This window comes from Gopherus evgoodei, chromosome 2, assembly GCF_007399415.2.
Source record: "Gopherus evgoodei ecotype Sinaloan lineage chromosome 2, rGopEvg1_v1.p, whole genome shotgun sequence".
Lineage (NCBI taxonomy): Eukaryota > Metazoa > Chordata > Testudines > Testudinidae > Gopherus > Gopherus evgoodei.
This window is the reverse complement of record NC_044323.1, coordinates 35,151,216-35,170,965: the sequence shown is the minus strand read 5'-3', so window position 1 is coordinate 35,170,965 and position 19,750 is coordinate 35,151,216. Positions and strand designations below refer to the sequence as shown.

Genomic DNA, 19,750 nt, shown 5'->3' with positions numbered 1-19,750 from the left:
TAAACATCCCCATGTTGCTTGTCAATGTGCTTCAGCACTGAGCAGGCAAGATGACCTCTAGGAATATGAGAGCACTTTAGTCTCCAAACCCATTCAGCCCCAGGCACCTCTGCAGAGATTATTAATGAAGGTAGAAATTAGTGCTAATGTGTGCATTGTTTTTGCAAAGTGATTCTATAATTAGTCCAGTTTATTATAGTTACTGAAAGTTGTTTTCTCTTATATTTAATCTAATCTACCAAATCTGTCTGGTAAGAATGACTTTTGTTTACTACCAAGAATGATCAGATTTCTATCAGTCCCCTAGAGTTGAAGGATTCAGTAGCCAATTGTATCTCTCTTCAGCTATTCAGATCCTTAAGGTTATGTGGGAACAATTGCTGACTGTTTAATGGCCTAGACAAACACTGCAGCAAGGGCCTGATCCTGCAAAGTGACTGGCCTCATCTCCCATAGGCTTCTCACAGATTCAGGCCATACTAGTATTTAATTTGTGTCTTTGAAACAAATAACACGTGAAAGCCACTTTTCAAACCCAAATACTGTGTATGTTTTAGTTTGCCTGAATGTTAAGTTTAAATGTATGTTACTTGTATGTTGTAGAAAAGGGATAAAAGAACAGGATTTCTCAGATTCAGTGGTAAATAACCCAGGAAGGTAGACTGTTGATGGGGTTTCTCTAGTGCAGATTATGCTATGTTGTGCTAGTTAATTTTGAGTAATTATACGATAGATTTGTCAAGAGTTACATAATTTCACGCAATTTGAGATGTCTGTGTGATGTCAACATATCTTGCGATATAGCTGTTGGTAGTTAACTCTCCAGTTTTTTCAGATGTGAGTAACCGCTTCAACCAGTGTTGCATAATATGCATTTTACTAATTGAGCTCATCAGCATTTGTTGTTGTTACTTTTATGTTCATACTAAAATAGACGTTTTTTACGTAAAGAAGTTCTGGACTGCTAAATTTAAATATAATTAAAGATGAATATTCTGTTCTCCTAATTAGGCCCAAGCTTTATTTTTTTATATTGATAGCTCCAGATCAGAATACAGTAATTTAAAATAATTGCTTTTTAGTGTAGGTCAGAGGTTCTCAAACAGGAGGTCAGGACCCCTCAGGAGGTCACAAGGTTATTACATGGGGGGTTGTGAGTTGTAAGCCTCCACCCCAAACCCTGCTTTGCATGCAGCATTTATAATGATGTTAAATATATTTTTAAAAGTGTTTTTAATTTATAAGGGAGGGTCGCACTCAGAGGTTTGCTATGTGAAAGGGGTCACCAGTACAAAAGTTTGAGAACTACAGTTGTAGGTCCTATAGATAAACAAAATTTGTTTGCATGATGTGAACTGGTGAATCAGGATTATTTTGTCTATGATTAGTGGTCATCCTAGTGGGGAGTTTATTTGAGTTACACTATCAAAAATAGTAATTGGATATGTCAAAAATAGTTTAAACATGACCACAAAATCATCATCTGCCATTATGGTTTTATCTCATAGCTCTCTTTACTGATAGATGACACGTGCTTTGTGCTTAACAGTTTGAAGGGTACATTTTCAGCATGGTATTGTATTTGGAGACTTAACAATAATAGCAAATACATGTTTAACAGGAATGGTGTATTTAATGCCACACATGCTATCCTGAATGTTTACCACACCTGCTAAGCTGAAAATTTATCATTGCATATCCAGATTTTATGTGTTATCCACATTTTATTCTTTGAAATCTAGGAAAAAGCAAATGTATCCTTTTCTTTGATTTTTGGCAAAATTGGGTGGAATTTTAAGCATAACTAAGGCCCTATCTATATGGATAGTGCTGCAGTGGTTGCTGCAATGTTCCACTGCAATGCGTCTGGTAAAGAAACTCTATGCCAATGGGAGAGAGCTCTCCCGTCAGCATTAAAAAAAATACCTCTGCGAGCAACAGAAGCTATGTCACTCGAAGAAGTTCTCCCACTGACATAGCGCTGTGCACACAAGTGCTTATGTTGGTGTAACTTATGTCACTCTGGGGGTGAAATAGTCACACCCCTGAGGAACATAAGCTTTGCTGACATAGGCTGGGTTCTGAGGAGGAAGACTTTGTGGGGATGCATTCAAAAATTGTGGAGTTGAACTTTATGGTATTGATTACAATGGATATATTTGTTTAAAAGAAAATTAGAATAAGACTACCTGCATCCCCAAAGCTGAAGGGAAGTCTGTTGTTTGTACGTAGAACATGGCAGAATTGTTTAAAAACAAAACAGAACAGCTCATCGTTATAAGGAGATTGCCAGGTAATGCTGCTGCAGAGTCAGTGACACCTTGGCTTATTTGCTGTGTAGGTCCAACTCTGCATATTAATGTTGTCAAGGAACCAATTTAACTTGCTGGAAGATTCATCTTCCTAACTTGAAGTTTAGTAGAACAATACTCTTAAAGTTTTCCATTCTCTGTGTGTGGAACTTGCCTGCTTTGATTAATTCTTCCCTCTTGTTCATGTTATCTGCCCCTTTTGGACTTCTGTTATCTCTCCTTATGTACAGGAGGTGTGTCCTCAAGATGTAATTTAAAAACACAGTCAATTTGAGTTACTTGGGACAGCCATAACTTTTGGGCTTAATTATGCAAAAATCAGAGTAGGCAGAGTATAACTTGGAGTCAATAAAAATACTACAGTAGATATACTATACATCCCACTAAATGTTTTCTTTAAATTGCTGGGATGCTATAGAATAATTTTATTCAGAGCAATTAGTATGCTATGTTGGAAATCTTAAATAGCAGCACTAATATTTAAATTGCTTTCCCCATCTTTTCTGCATGGGCATTTTGTGTGCTACTTTGAGTTTCTGGGAACTTTGCCAGTTTCCATGACTGAGTAAAAGTTATTGGTAAGGAACAAAATAAATATTTGTAGGTAGTTTTAATAAGAGAATATGTGTGTCTGATCTAATCCACAGTATATAAAGAAAAGTGGTTTTGATTATTTTTCGATTGTTAATAGTAATGAACTCAAAGAATTTGGAGTTTCTCTTAGTATGATTGGGACCATTGGATACAGGGAGTGGAGAAGTTGTGTTCTTTTAATTTCTGTATTGAATTTTCAAAAAATTGCAAATTTTCAATGTACAAAAGTCCAAACTGACAGCTCAACCATTTCACCCAGATACATACAGAAGAGAACTTCCAGAAGCAAATCTCTTCTGGTTTGAGGGGTGTAGAGATGTCAGTTTCCTTCACATCACCTTCCTCAGACTTTGCAGAAGGTTCTCTAGTTGGATCTATGTGTCCCCCCTGGGAAATCTACACACAATGAGGAATCACCTTTAAGACGGCATTCCAGGGGAAGCGGTGTCCTGTGAGAGAGACTTTAAAAATTCATCTCCCAGGGGATGATAAGAGGGGATGCAGAGGGGCACAGGGCCAGTGTAGGGGCACAGGGCCATCCTGTACAGGGGCACAGGGCCATCCTGTAATTTGGCCAGGTGCTCTAGGTCTGTTCGGTTTGGGAACAGTATTCTTGGTTTTTCAGTAGGAATGGGGCAATTTGTTTTCCATACATGACTGACATTTACACTATTCACTCAGTAGAAACATAAACATTTTTAATCTGAATCAGAGCAGTGATCCATCTATTCTACTGTTCTGTCTTCTCTGACAGGGACTAGTAGTAGCTGCCTAGCGGAAGGTGCAACAGATCCTGAAGTGGTCAATTAAGGAAGAACTTACCCATCCATGTAACTGTGGATTGGTTTTCTAGTTATCCATATCTAGGGTGACTATATTTCCCTATGCTGAATATGGGGCACCTGGTAAAATTACTCATATTCAAGTGAGTTCAATAGCAATCAATCAGAACTTTGCAGTACAAACATTCAAATTAACGTCAAGTTGACTGAGCCCCTGTTAAAAAGAAATACTGCATAGCTGGATTCTTTTTATTTACCTTCTTATCTTTAAGACTTTAGGGTTCACACAGGGAGAAGTGACACACTCACGTACACCTTTCTCACACGGGGGGTGACCAACCAACCCAACCCTCCCTGCCTGCTGCCCTCCACCCTCTATGCCTGGCTGGGCCCCTGGGATGGGCCCGCTTCTCCTGGTACCTGGCACCGTGTCTTCCCAAGGCAATACTTGGCGGGGGAGGGCATGCAGGGTCACATGCTCTCCTCCCCCCCAGATTTATGCCACCATTTACACCAGAATGTGGCCAACAGCGGCCTTTCAGCACTGTGCAGGAGGGAAGGGCCGAGAGCTGCTTCCTGCCGTAGGGAAAGAGGAGGGAGAGAAGGGATGACATGGCCCATGTCTTTGCAGAACTCATCTCTTCCCTCCACAACTGCAGTGTGGCTGGGAAGCAGCTTGTCCCTGCCCACACAGTGTTGAAAGACAGCTAACACCTCCAGGCTGCTGCTGGCCACCGACACAACCAGCCACCTCTTGCTACAATGGAGGCAGGAAGGGGTTAAGCCCTAAGGGATGCATTGTGCATCAGGGCCCAGGGGGCCTGAATGCAGGGGCTTCAGCAAAACCAGCCAGAGAGGTGGTTCAGCAGGGGAGGGTGCCTGGGGGACAGAGCAGCTCTGTGCTCCTTGGGGGCAGGACCCGTGGGGTGGGGCGATGCAGAGGGTTGCTATGCCTCTGCCCTGGGGGCTGCTGTGGAGCCTGCAGCTTTGGGGTGTGAACAGGCTGGAAATCTCTTCCTCCATCCCAATCCAGAGCTTAGTTGAGGAGCGGAGAAGCTTCCCTGTGCCAGTGCTGTGCAGGGCTCTGGCACATGTAGTGCTTGGCTTCTCCTGGCCAGCACCATAGGTCAGAGGGTATTGGGCTTTCCTGGGGTGTTGGCTCAGCCAGAGGCAGTGCGAGAAGGAAGTGCTCTGCTACCCAGGCTATTGGTGAGCTGAGTGCTCTGACCAGGGGCTGGTTCTCTGCGCAGCGCTGGGAGTGAGACGCGTCCCACCAGGGGAGTTATGGAGGAGCAGTGGGGCACTGGGGGCTGGAGGGGCAAAGTAGGGAGAGGACAGTGAGAGGGGGAGCATGTAAAGGGCTGATTGGTGGGCAGCAGAGGCAACACATAACCGACCGCCGCCTGGTGCCTGCCCACACTCACCAGCCACTGCAGCTCACAGCGCGCAGTCAGTGCCAGCCGGAAATGGGACGGGGGGGCGGAGCCCTGCTGGCTGAGAGCTGGCATGCAGTGGGGCTGTGCTGACAGATCACCGGGGGGAGTAGCTAGCCCCGCGTGCTGCATCGTCACCCCGCCACCAGATTTGCACATCTACCCCCATCATCAGCCACTGGACCTCTCCACTCACCACTAGTGGGCATGTGACTGGCAAGCAGGAATCCAGCCAGCAGCAGGACCCGCCAGTACTGATGGTGGGGGAGACGGGAAACACGGGACAATTTGCCCATTTTTAAGAAAAAGTCAGGACACTTGCAGGAGGGCTTAAATACGGGACTGTCCTTTTAAAAACGGGACATCTGGTCACCCTATCCATATCTGTGTTCAATCCTTTTCTGAATCCTGCAAAACTCTTGGTTTCAGTGATGTATTGTGGCAATGCATTCCCCAGGGTTTTTATTTATTTTATATATATATATATTTAAGCATTCCTTTTTTTTTTTAGTATTAATTTTTTTGTCTTTCAGTTTCATTGACTTAAAGCCCTTTGAAGTCAATGGGAGTTTTTCCATTTATTTTATGGGCTTTGCCTTTATACCTCCTCAAGAGATAGTAGACTGGATCACCTGATTTACCTTCTGTGTTTTATTAATTCTTTTGCATATCTTTATCCCATCCTTTTATTTGTTTCCTCTCTAAACTGAATAGGCCCAGTCTTTTCAATCTATTTTCAGAGAAGTTTTTCCATATCTCTAATAATTTTCATCACTCATCTCGGAAGCCCCTCAATTTCTTCTGTATCCTTTCTGAGACAGGGTGTCTAGAAATCAGTACTAGATACCTACAACATTGACTTGCCTCTGGTGTTCCAGGACAGTGTCTGAGTCTATTGAGAGATTGCATGATTTCATTAGCACCTCAGCTGACCCCATTCATTCTTAAATTCCTTTAGAACTCTTGGACAGATTTCCCATCTGATCCTGTTGGCTGCTTGTTCCTTAATTTATCAGTTTGTTCCAGCACCTTGTTTTTTCACATCTCAATCTCTGACAACACTACCATTTTATTACCTTAAAAGTGTAGGTTCAGGTTTGGTATGCTCCCAAAAATTAACTGTGGTGGAGACTGATGCAACATCTTTATTTTCCTCAATAACTTCCTTTACGGCCTCATGATCCGGTGGATCAACTGTATCTCATGTAGGCTTCTAATTTCTGAACTAAACAAAAATAATCTCTTGATATTTATTTGTATATCTTTAACTTTCCTCATCAAATTCCATCTAAGTCAAATTTCCATCTTATATATTGCTCACTGTGGTTTGCACTTAGTTCTATTGGTTTATATATCTTCATTATATTCTGCTTGGTTTCTGAGCAGCTTGAAAGTATTCAACAGAAAAAAATCCCTCAGTTTTTACATAATGAATTACTTTTAAACTGCACATTAAAAAAAGACACAGGAGCATTTATCAGGATATTTGTGGGCTCAGTGGTTATGTGTTTAAAAAATATTCCGTGGAATGGCTTTGTCCCATGACAGAGATTTAGAAAGCTAAGGATTCAGATTCCAGCTGAGATGCAGGCCTATAATCTTGTTTGAAATGTTCCCTTTCATAATGCTACTTGGCTGCAGTATATCTGTAGTTGGGAGCAGTGGAAAAGAAGCCGGCTAGAGTCTTTCCCGCAGAAAAGACCATCACCTGTTGGGGCCCTCACTGAGAAGTGCTCAGGGACTATTCCAGCAGCAAAAGCAGCAGCCTCTGAAAGTACTGCCCACCATTCCATAACGGATACTTGTACTTTTGGAATGCACTGCATTTTTGAAAGGAACTTTGTACTGTAGAGAAGGCTAGTTTTCTTTCTTTTCTCCTGGAGGCTGCTTCTGGTAGTTTTTAAACCTGCAGTTTAAAAGTTTTCAAGGAAAGCTTGTGAAGTAGGCAGGGACAATGGAGGAAAATGAAAGCCAGAAATCTGAGCTGTGCCTGGCTTGTTCAACAGACAGCAAACAGATGAAGGGTAAGTAACAGAATCAGTCGAAGATGGAGTTACATTTAAACATGTCCCTCATTGCTGCTTTTTATAACTAGAGGTAGAGAGAATAAAAAGTCTGCTTCTTGTGCATGTGACTTTTGAAGGCTTGCCTGATACTTTGGGGATTTTTATGTTTAACTTTCTCTTTAGAAAGATTTTTATTTAATAGCTAAAGCAGAGTGTACATTGATGTCACATCTTGTGACACATTAAGCAGTGTGATATGCTACTTCCTTAGGGAAGGATAAATACTATCGGCTGCCTTTTAAATTCTCTATACTCCAACAGCAGAAGCAGAAACACTTCATTTTATAGAAGTAGTATTGAGATTTGTTTTTTTTCAATTCCTATTTTAGAACACACAGATCTACAGTAGATTGTCATGAGATTAATTTACTTTGTGTGAAATGAGTTTGGTTGATTTTGGAATGAAGCCAAGAAATTATGAGCATGTTTTTCATGTAAGGTCAGCTGTGGTGCATTTGTACAATTACCATTGCACTGTTATTTTGTCTGAAACCTAATGCAAACAGTTTCCTGATGAATTTTTATGTAGGGTATTCCACTCCCTACAAACATTCAGGTTGCATAACAGATACCTAATCTAAATTTATCTCTTATAAGTATTTATAGAACACCAATGATGATAGCTTTTGTGAACACTTCCAGTACATATGCATGTATTGTATTTCTCATGCAGATTTCAGTGAAACATATATGCTCCTATGTTTGTATAAAATAAACATAATATGTTTGGGTATAAATGGTAATTGAAAATATATTTTGGTATTTCACAGTATTAAAAGTCAGTAATATCTGTGACTATCACATAACTGGCATATTTAGAAAAAGTATATAATAAACAAAACTCCAATGTGGTCGTTAGTACTGCTTGACATTCTGCCAGATCATAGTAAATATGTGAGCAATGGGTAACTCATAGTCCGTCCATATCATTTGGCTGTGTGTATGCATGCACCTTTGTGTGTACAGAGAACAAAATATTCACTAAAATGTGTTCCTGAATTGCAAAAAGAAATAACATGCTATTACCATACTACTCACGCAAAATATACTGAAATTCATGTAATGGTAGAAAGCAGAGGTCAGTCTGGACCAGCTCCTGAAACTGGAAGATCCAGGTCAGAATAATTAATCCAAAAGATTCTCATGATGGATTATCATGGACATACCACTTGTAGGCCAAAAATTAAGTTAATTTTTACTGTCAGTTTTCTCCATTAAATTATATTTCTTATAGTGATGGATGAATCTAAAAAAAAAAAAGTTGAATTTGGGTTTAATTCAGATAAGCACCCAGTTCAGATTTTCAAGCCTTTTGAGCACTATCCCAGTCCCCACAAGCCTTTATCTAGTCATACAACACACCCCATTTGCCTACCCTCCACCCACCATGATAGCAGACCTCCTTAGAGGAAGGTCCAGCAACCCACCTGTGTCTCAGGTAAAAGGTCTCCTCTTCAAGAGCATGACAGGCTTATCATATGCCGATCTCTCACATCCTCAACACATTCTCTCTCACTTACCCCTTTTTAAGGGGTGATACATATATCCTCTGCCTGCCTACAACTCATGCAGTCTTCTAGGGACAATTAGGTGATCCTTTATCTATTACAAAGTTTTTTGGGGGGGCTGGTTGTTAGGCTGACTCTTTCCTCAATGCCCTCTCATCCCATGTGTATTTTCTAAGGTATGGAAAGCCTGCCCATTCTGCTGTTCAGTAGTAGCAGGCTCCAGAAACTTGCTGTTGGATTACGCTGCTTCTGACCCTTTGATCTTCACATGCACCCGGAGCTAAAATGCCCCAGCGTGCATTGTAGTATTTCACAATCACTGCTCTTGCCTTCCCCCAAAGTGACCTGCCACCAGGTAAGAAGTGCAAGGGGAGTACATTTAGAGGGGGATTTGGTAAGGGGTTCTCTAATGCAGACATTCCAGAGCTTCAGAAAGGGTTAGAGTTCAGTGTGTTTCAAATTTCAGGTGAGGGGAGGGAGTTATTTTATTAAAATTAGTTTGCCGGATTCCTAATCAACATAAGTTGTGCATCAAAAGAAAGCAATAGGGACTGCAGTGTTTTATAGTATGTTACATGTCTGTCAATGCCATGAAAAGAATGTGTCACGTAACGTATGTATTAATAACCTAGCCTACACATGGCAAAGGTAACAATTAGTTTGCATTTGTTTCCTTTCAGTAATGTGTGGGGAAAAACTGTTACATTTTGGATAATTTTAGGAATAGAGTGTTTTTCTCTCACATGTAGTGCTAGAAAAGGCTAACATAGCACCATGCATTTTGATTCCTTCTTGAAGTCTCCATATATAACAAATAATGGTAAAACACTTTGGTGTTTCTGAGTCTCATCATACTGACAGATGAATCTTTAGATATCTCTAAGAACTCAAGTGAAGAGCATGGATAGGTTTTGCATGAGATGTAGAAGTAGGATTACAAATTTAATGAACTTTCTGTTGTGTTTTGTGTTATACAGGTTAAGGTATATCTACACTTATGGCAGTTGTGTAGAGTACAGACACTGCACACCCAGGTAGCATGGGTATAAATAACAGCGTAGACAGTGAGGTACAGCTTAGGTGAGTAGAATGCCCTACATGCCCTAACCCTAGGGTGAGCCCCATACACAGCTCTCAACATGCCCAAGCAGTGCCTCCCATGCCTGTACTTCTGTTTAGTCTCTCACTGTCTCCCTGCAGCCAGAGCCTTTCCTCACTGCAACAAAAGGCTCTGTAAGCAAGGAAAGGCTCTGGCATGAGAGAGACAACAGGTAAAGGCTCCAGCAGCTCCCCACTACTGAAGCCTTTTCGTGCTGCCAGAGCTTTCATAGAATCATAGAATATCAGGGTTGGAAGGGACCTCAGGAGGTCATCTAGTCCAGCGCCCTGCTCAAAGCAGGACCAATCCTCAACTAAATCATCCCAGCCAGGGCTTCATCAAGCCTGACTGTAAAAAGCTCTAAGGAAGGAGATTCCACCACCTCCCTAGGTAATCCATTCCAGTGCTTCACCACCCTCCTAGTGAAAAAGCTTTTTCCTAATATCAACCTGTCATAAACAGATAGTTAAGGGTTAATGTCTCTTCTACCTGTAAAGGGTTAACAAACAGTGAACCTGGAACACCTGACAAGAGAACCAATCAGGAGACAAGATACTTTCAAATCTCGGTGGAGGGAAGCCTTTGTTTTGGGCTGTTTCGCAGGGGTTTTTGTTCTCTCTTGGGATTAAGAGAAGCCAGACGTGTAACCAATTCCTCCCATCTTCTGAAACAGCCCATTCTGTTCAATTTAGTAAGTACCAGTTAGAAAGGCGGTTTAGTCTTTTGGATTGTTTTCTTTATTTGCAAATGTGTATTTTGCTGGAAGGATTTTAACTCTGTTTCTTGTATTTATTATATACTTAGGCTGGGAGGGAAGATCCCTCTGGTCTAAGTGAAGCTAACAGACCCTGTAACATGTTCCATCTTGATTTTACAGAGATAGTTTTTACTTTTTTCTTTCTTTAACTAAAAGCCTTTTCTTTTAAGAACCTGATTGATTTTTTGGTTATCTTGTGTAAGACCCAAGGGGAAGGGGCCTGTACTCACCAGGGAATTGGTGGGAGAAAGGAGAGGAAGAGGGGGGAAAGGTGAATTTCCTCTTTGTTTTAGATTCACAGAGCTTGAATCTGTATTGCCTCTGGGTGAGGGGAAAAGAGGAGGGGGGAAGGTGAAATTCCTCTCTGTTTTAGATTCAAGGAGTTGAATCACAACGATCTCCCAATGTAACCCAGGGAGGGGAGTATCTGGGAGGAAGAAAGGAGGGGGGGAATGGTTTATTTCCCTTTGTTGTGAGACCCAAGGGGTTTTGGGTCTTGGAGTCCCCAGGATAGGACAGACTTTTCTTCTGGGCTGAGTGTGTAGTTGGATAGATTGACGATATTGCTACCCTCTGATACTTGACACCATGCAAGGCACTGCATTTAGCCGTATGGAATGGAAATCCATCAACCTCATGAAGAAACTTGCACAAATACAGACAGATATCATCTTCCTTTCCAAATGCAAACGGATGGACATCATACCAAATGGACTAAAGGTAAAAAATCCACTGCTATCTACATACTACACAGACCACAGTGAGAGATTATGTCATACTCTATCAAAAAAACTGAGGAACCACCTGATCAGCATCCTATACAGCAAACAGGAAAACATCAAAAAAGAGCTCTCCAACCTGGAGACTCTCATTAATAACCAAACTTCTATACAAACGGACTTCACTAGAATAAGACAGGAGATCTACATTACTCACTTCACCTCTCTTCAAAGGAAAAAGGACTGTAAGCTGTCTAAACTCCTACCTGCCACATGGGGCCCACAACAGTGGTACCCCTAACCCACCCAGCAATATCGTCAATCTATCCAACTACACACTCAGCCCAGAAGAAAAGTCTGTCCTATCTCGGGGACTCTCTTTCTGCCCTGCCACCCCCACCAACATGATACAGTTCTGTGGCGATCTGGAAGCCTACTTTCACCGTCTCCGACTCAAAGAATACTTCCAGGACAACACTGAACAGTGCACTGATACATGGGTGCCCTCCCACCAACAGCACAAGAAAAAGAACTTCACATGGACTCCTCCTGAGGGTCGAAATGACAGCCTGGACCTATACATTGAATGCTTCCGCCGGCGTGCACAGGCAGAAATCGTGGAACAACAACATCCCTTGCCTCACAACCTAAGTCGTGCAGAACGCAATGCCATCCACAGCCTCAGAAACCACCCTGACATTATCATCAAAGAGGCTGATAAAGGAGGTGCCGTTGTCATCATGAACAGGTCTGACTATCAAAAGGAGGCAGCCAGACAACTCTCCAATACCCAATTCTACAGGCCACTTCCCTCAGATCCCACTGAGGAATACACTAAGAAACTACAGCATCTACTCAGGACACTCCCTACACTAACACCAGAAGAAATCAACATACCCCTAGAGCCCCGACCAGGGTTATTCTATCTATTACCCAAGATCCACAAACCCGGAAATCCTGGACGCCCCATCATCTCGGGCATTGGCACTCTCACTGAAGGACTGTCTGGATATATGGACTCTCTACTCAGACCCTATGCCACCAGCACTCCCAGCTATCTCCGCGACACCACTGATTTCCTGAGGAAACTACAATGCATTGGTGACCTCCCAGAAAACACCATCCTAGCCACCATGGATGTAGAGGCTCTCTACACAAACATCCCACACACAGATGGAATACAAGCTGTCAGGAACACTATCCCTGATGATGCCACAGCACAACTGGCTGCTGAGCTCTGTGCCTTTATACTTACACACCACTATTTCAAATTTGATGACAATATATATCTCCAGATCAGTGGCACTGCTATGGGCACCCGCATGGCCCCACAATATGCCAATATCTTCATGGCCGACCTGGAACAACGCTTCCTCAGCTCTCGTCCACTCACACCCCTTCTCTATCTACGCTACATTGATGACATCTTCATAATCTGGACCCATGGGAAGGAGACTCTGGAAAAATTCCACCATGATTTCAACAGCTTCCACCCCACCATCAACCTCAGCCTGGACCAATCTACACGGGAGGTCCACTTTCTTGACACCACGGTGCAAATAAGTGATGGTCACATTAACACCACCCTATATCGAAAACCCACCGACCGCTATGCCTACCTTCATGCCTCCAGCTTCCATCCCGGGCACATCACACGATCCATTGTCTACAGCCAAGCACTGAGGTACAACCCTCAGACAGAGACCAACACCTACAAAATCTCCACCAAGCATTCTCAAAACTACAATACCCGCATGAGGAAATAAGGAAACAGATCAACAGAGCCAGACGTGTACCCAGAAGCCTCCTACTGCAAGACAAACCCAAGAGAGAAACCAACAGGACTCCACTGGCCATCACATACAGCCCCCAGCTAAAACCCCTCCAACGCATCATCAAGGATCTACAACCCATCCTGGACAATGATCCCACACTTTCACAGGCCTTGGGTGGCAGGCCAATCCTTGCCCACAGACAACCTGCCAACCTGAAACATATTCTCACCAGTAACTGCACACCACACCATAATAACTCTAGCTCAGGAACCAATCCATGCAACAAACCTCGATGCCAACTCTGCCCACATATCTACACCAGCGACACCATCACAGGACCTAACCAGATCAGCCACACCATCACTGGTTCATTCACCTGCACATCCACCAATGTAATATACGCCATCATATGCCAGCAATGCCCCTCTGCTATGTACATCGGCCAAACTGGACAGTCTCTACGGAAAAGGATAAATGGACACAAATCAGACATTAGGAATGGCAATATACAAAAACCTGTAGGAGAGCACTTCAACCTCCCTGGCCACACTATAGCAGACCTTAAGGTGGCCATCCTGCAGCAAAAAAACTTCAGGACCAGACTTCAAAGAGAAACTGCTGAGCTTCAGTTCATCTGCAAATTTGACACCATCAGCTCAGGATTGAACAAAGACTGTGAATGGCTTGCCAATTACAGAACCAGTTTCTCCTCTCTTGGTTTTCACACCTCAACTGCTAGAACAGGGCCTCATCCTCCCTGATTGAACTGACCTCGTTATCTCTAGCTTGCTTGCTAGCACACATATATATACCTGCCCCTGGATATTTCCATTACATGCATCTGAGGAAGTGGGTATTCACCCACAAAAGCTCATGCTCCAAAACGTCTGTTAGTCTATAAGGTGCCACAGGATTCTTTGCTGCTTTTAGAGATCCAGACTAACACGGCTACCCTCTGATACTTTACATTAGGGGGTTTGTGTGTGAGGGGTATATATATACGTAGCCGTGCTTATGCTTAATACTCAGACATCTGAGATGACCCCTGTTCAACTAGAAATACGGAACGTCTTTTTGCCTGGCACTTCCATTTCAACAAGTTCAGAAATATGATATCTATATTTGGTGTGTGATGGATTAAAAATGCCAGATTATCCCTCTTACTGGAGATTCATTGATGTGGGTGCACAGCCTACAGAAACCTTTTGAACATTGATGCATTTGGAAGAGCCACATTTCTTTATTGCAAACAAAATACTCATTTTTACCACTTCTTTCAAACAAATCTCAGTGTATCTGGTGGTAGGATTTCTCCCTGAGTTTTGAGAAAGCATCATCACAAAGTTGTTGAGGTTGGGAGTTTTTGTAATTAAGTTACACATGGAAAATTTGCGTTGTCCAATAGACCTCAACATGTGTGGCTGCAGCTCTGATGTTCTGATGTTGGAGACACTTTTAGGAATGCTGACTTGCTCAAAGTCAGCTAAAGATTTAAAAATTGCATTGATTGTGGGTTTTTTGGGGGTTTTGCATATTTAAAGGAACATGTTAAGGAGGCAAATTTAGTATGAAAGTCTAGCTTTGAACTCTAGAGCCTCCTATGTGAGAAGTGAATTGCCAGTCACCAAGAGGTATGCAAGATAGGTAAAAAAAAAAAGTATCACTATGAAGGAGTATGATGTTCTGAGTCTGCAGCAAGTCATCCTTCTGTAACTTTTATGTAGTGTTTCTCTTTACTAGAAAGTTTGAATTTGGATGTAGATCTAAACTTCTCCAGGGTTAGGAATATAAGAACACAAGAACAGCTGTGCTGGTTCATTCCAGTGGTCATTTTAGCCCAGTATCCTGTCATCTGACAGTGGCTAATTTCAAATGTGTCAGAGGGAATGAATGGAACAGGCTATCATCGTGATCCATCTCCTGTCATTTACTCCTAGCTTCTGGCAAACAGAAGCTAGGGACACTCAAGAGTATGGGGATGGATGTGAAGCTGTTTGGGTTCAAGATTTAGGTTCAGTGTGTCAAAGAGATAGCAGCCAAATTCACACTTCTCAAAGTTTGGTGACATTTGGATTTGGGCTTTTATTTCAGGCCTATCTCTACTATAATAAGGACTCTTCTAGGTGCAATCACTGCTACTGCTCGGGGCAGTAGAGGAGGTCCCTCTCGAGTTCAGGGGCAGCGGGTTCTGTTCCAAGTATTTCCTTATTCTGAAGGCCAAAGGTGGGCTCAGATCTATTTTAGTCCTGCGAAAACTCAACAGATTCATGAAGAAGATAAGGTTCAGCATGGTCTGCCTGGCTTCCATTGTCCCCTTCCTGGATCCGGGGGACTGGTACGACACCATCGACTTGAAGGGCACGTAATTTCACATGTGCATAGTCCCGTCCCACAGCTGGTTCCTCCTCTTTGTGGTCAGCACTCACAATCAGTTTACAGTTCTCCCCTTCAGCCTCCCAGCATCCCCTCTGGTGTTCAGCAAGTTCATGTCAGTCATGGCATCCTTGCTGTGGAAATGGTGGATGCAAGTATTAATGTACCTCGACGACTGGCTAATCAATGGCCACTCCAGGGCCCAAGTGGAGGCCCGTGTGAGTCTAGTTCAGACAACATTCCACAGGCTCAGCCTGATATTGAATGGTCAACCCTAACCTCCTACTCAGAGGATAGAGTTCAGCGGAGCTCTCCTATACTCTGGTCAAGCCCAGGGCATTCGTTCCGGAAACTCGCTTTCTCTCCTTGGGCACCATCATAGAGGAACTCAGGCGATACCCCACCACAACAGTGCAAAATTGCCTGAAGTTGCTCGGCCATATGGCCACCTTTACATATGTAGTACAGCACACCAGGCTGTGGTTCCGTCCCCTTCAGGCTTGGTTAGCCTTGGTGTACAAGCCAAACTGACACTACCTAGACAAGTTGGTCCCACTCATTCCTCCAGTTATCGAGTCCCTCAGGTGATGACTAGACCTGCAAGCAGTATGTGCAGGAGTGCCCTGTCTCTAGTAACAGACACATCGGCAATGGGTTGGGGGTGCACTTGGGAAGAATCAGGACTCAAGGTCTGTGGTCCCAGGCAGAACTATCACTGCACATCAACGTCAGGGAGCTATGTGCGGTTCGCTTTGCTTGCCAGACATTTCAAACCCATCTGCAGGGCATATGTGTATCAGTATTGACAGATAATACAAAAGCGATGTTCTATATAAACAGACAGGGAGGTGCTCGCTCCTCTCCTCTGTGCCAGGAAGCCCTCAAGCTGTGGGACTTCTGCATTGTCCACTCCATACATCTGCAGGCACTGGCACCTTCCAGGCTCTCCGAATGAACTGGCCAGTCATCTCAGCAGGTCCTTTCACAATGATGAGTGGTCCCTCTGCCTAGATGTCGTAATGAGCATCTTCCAGGGGTGGGGATTTCCCCAGATAGACTTGTTTGCAACAGGAAGTGTCAGCAGTTCTGTTCTTCGTGAATCACAGCCTGGGCTTACTTGCAGACGCCTTTCTTCTCCTTTGGAAGGGGCAGCTGCTGTATCCATTCTCACCCTTCTTGCTTGTACACAATGATCTGCTGAAGGTCTGAAGAGAGGGAGCATCAATGGTCTTGGTAGCGCCAGCATGGCCATGTTAACACTAGTTCACCATGCGTCTAGACCTGTTGGTGGAACACCTATAACACTGCCCTTGGTCCTGGACTTGATCATGCAGACTAACGGCTGCCTCCAGCATCCCAATCTAGAGACTTTGCACCTCACAGCATGGAAACTACGTGGCAAATCCCTTTGGAACTTGCATGTTCAGACTCTGTTAGGGAGGTTCTCCTTGGCAGCAGGAAATCGTCTACTTGAGCTGCTTATCTGGCTAAGTGGAAGAGATTCTCAATCTGGTCTCTGCAAAGAGACACTCTGCCATTACAGTCATTGATTCCTTTCATTCTGGACTATTACTGCACCTGAAACAGCAAGGCCTGGCATTGTCGTCAATAAAGTTGCACCTGGCCACCATCTTGGCTTTTCATCCCAGTCCTGCTGGCTGGTCAGTATTCGCTAATCCCATGATTGGCTGCTTCCTCAAAGGACTAGATTAGGGGTTCTCAAACTTCATTGCATTGCAACCTCCTTCTGACAACAGAAATTACTACCAAAGCTGAACCCCAAGGGCTTCAGCCCCAGACAGGGGAACTGTAACCTGAGCCCATCTGCCCAGGGCTGAAGATGAAGCCTGACCCCGCTGCCCAGGCATGCAGCCCTTGGGCTTTAGCCCCAGGCGGTGGAACTTGTGCTTTGCCCGGGCCCCAGCAAGTCTAACGCCTGCACTGGTGACCTCATTAAAACAGATTAATGACCCACTTTGGGGTCCCGACATACAGTTTGAGAACCACTGGACTAGATAGCCTGTACCCTCTGATAAAACAGCCAGTCACCCCATGGGATCTCAACCCGGTGCTCTCAAGGCAGATGGGACCCTCCTTTTGAGCCCCTACCAACATACTTGCTTCTCTCTCTTTCCTGGAAAGTGGCATTCCTAGTGGCCATAACTTCTACCAGGAGGATGTCTGAGCTCAAGGCCTTGACGTCCAAGCCCCCGTGTACTGCTTTTTATAAGGACAAGGTACAGTTGCTGCCGCATCTGGCCTTCCTCCCAAAGGTAGTTTCGCAATTCCACATGAATCAGAACATTTTCTTCCAGTGATCTTCCCTAAGGCCACATGCTAGTTAAACCAGGAACAGCTGCTCCGCTCCCTGGATGTCAGATGAATGTTAGCTTTTTACAGTGAAAGGATGAAGCCATTTTGAAAGTCAACACAGCTCTTCATTGCAATTGCTAAGCGGATGAGGGGGCTCCTAGTGTCCTCCCAAAGGATCATGGAACACGGCATGTATCAGGGCATGCTTCAACCTAGCAAAGATACCTGCCCAGCCTTGACAGCGCACTCCACAAGGATGCAGGCATCCTCAGTGGCATTCCTGGCACAGCTCCCCATTCAGGACATCTGCAGGGCAGCAACATGATCATCAATCCACACCTTTACGTCAACTACGCCATTACTCAGCAGGCTAGAGACAATGCAGCATTTGGCGGTGCTGCAGTCTGCGAGTGGGTGAACTCTGACCCCTCCTCCTGGGAATTGCTTGGTAGTCACCGATTTGGAATCGCTATGAGCAAGGACTTGAAGGAAAAACGGTTACCTGCCTTTCATAACTGTTGTTCTTCGAGGATGTGTTGCTCATGTCCATTCCAAGACCCACCCACCTCCTCTCTGTCAGAGTATTCTGGCAAGAAGGAACTGAGGAGGCAGCGGGTCAGCAGCGACCTATATACATTGCCATGAAAGCGGGACTCCAGGGGGTTCCACAGCTGACCCGACGGGTACTGCTAGGGGAAAAACCTACCAACACGTGCACGCAGTGCACACACACCTACTTGGAATAGACCTGGGGTAGGGGAAGGATAGCTCAGTGGTTTGAGCATTGGCTTGCTAAACCCAGGGCTGTGAGCTCAATCCCTGAAGGGGCCATTTAGGGATTTGGGGCAAAAATCTGCCTGGGGATTGTCCTGCTTTGAGCAGAGGGTTGGACTAGATGAGGTCCCTTCCAACCCTGATATTCTATGAGCAACACCTTTTGTAACTGTTGTTCTTTGAGATGAGTAACCATTTTTCTCAACTTTTCCAGAATACTGTACCCCTTTCAGGAGACTGATTTTTCTTGCATACCCCCAAGTTTCACCTCACTTAACTACTTGCTTACAAAATCAGACATAAAAATACAAGTGTCACAGCCACACTATTACAGAAAAATTGCTTACTTTCTCATTTTGCCTGTATGAAGTTTTAGCTTGTACTGACTTTGTTAGTTCTTTTTATGTAGCATGTTGTAAAATTAGGCAAATATCTAGTTGAGTGAACTGATGTACCCCTGGAAGACCTCTGAGTACCCCCAGGAGTACACATGCCCCTGGTTGAGAACCACTGTGCTAGATAGCTCACAGAAAAGTCCTTTCCTCTGAAGAACATGCAATCTAAGGTGAAATCAATGGGGGTCCACCAATGTGTATCTTACTGCCTAGTGAGGACCTAAATGGTGGACTTGACAGACAAGTGGGAATGGTATCAGGAGCAACTGAGTCACCTGTGTACAGGAGGTCATAAAACATAAGGTCCAATTAGTTGATCTAATAGTTGCTTCTGTCCTTAATATTGATGAATCTATGAAAGTTGGGAGAACGTATCGATTCCCAAAATATAGTAACATGCAAAGGGATGTGTTTCAAGATTAAAAAAAACCCAATAATAATTGGAGATATACCAATCTCCTAGAACGGGAAGGAACCTTGAAAGGTCATCAAGTCCAGCTCCCTGCCTTCACTAGCAGGACCAAGTACTGATTTTTGCCCCAGATCCCTAAGTGGCCCTCTCAAGGATTAAACTCACAACCCTAGGTTTAGCAGGCTAATGCTCAAACCACTAGCCATCCCTCCCCCCAAAGAGAGCTACTGGGGGTGCTATGAGGATAAAGAACTTTTAGTGAAATAGCAGTAAATGAAGCAAGAAATTTAAAGGGATGAACATTTAAAGTCTATAAAGAGTTAATGTTAATAAGGACATTCTACGGTGCATAACAAGGGTGAGTAAGGCTACAAAATGGACTTAGGAGGCCTTTTCAATGCTGCTGTTTGTTGTTCCCCTTTGCTGACAAAAGAGAGG

At 43.9% G+C, this 19,750-nt stretch overlaps 1 protein-coding gene across 13 annotated transcripts in view; it reads left to right on the top strand.

Annotated features, from left to right (window-relative positions):
• Window positions 1–6,866: 6,866 nt before the first annotated feature.
• The window catches only part of KIAA1217 (KIAA1217 ortholog), a 276,578-nt gene continuing 263,694 nt past the window's right edge, over window positions 6,867–19,750 (top strand). For 4 of the 13 annotated variants that reach the window (XM_030550357.1, XM_030550355.1, XM_030550356.1 and 1 more), the window contains exon 1: window positions 6,869–7,145. In XM_030550357.1, the coding sequence (XP_030406217.1) occupies window positions 7,076–7,145 (70 nt within the window). In that variant the 5' untranslated portion in view covers window positions 6,869–7,075. Of the gene's footprint in view, window positions 7,146–19,750 lie in introns of all 13 variants that reach the window. The other 9 variants (XR_003998770.1, XR_003998769.1, XM_030550360.1 and 6 more) reach the window with 6 other exon arrangements.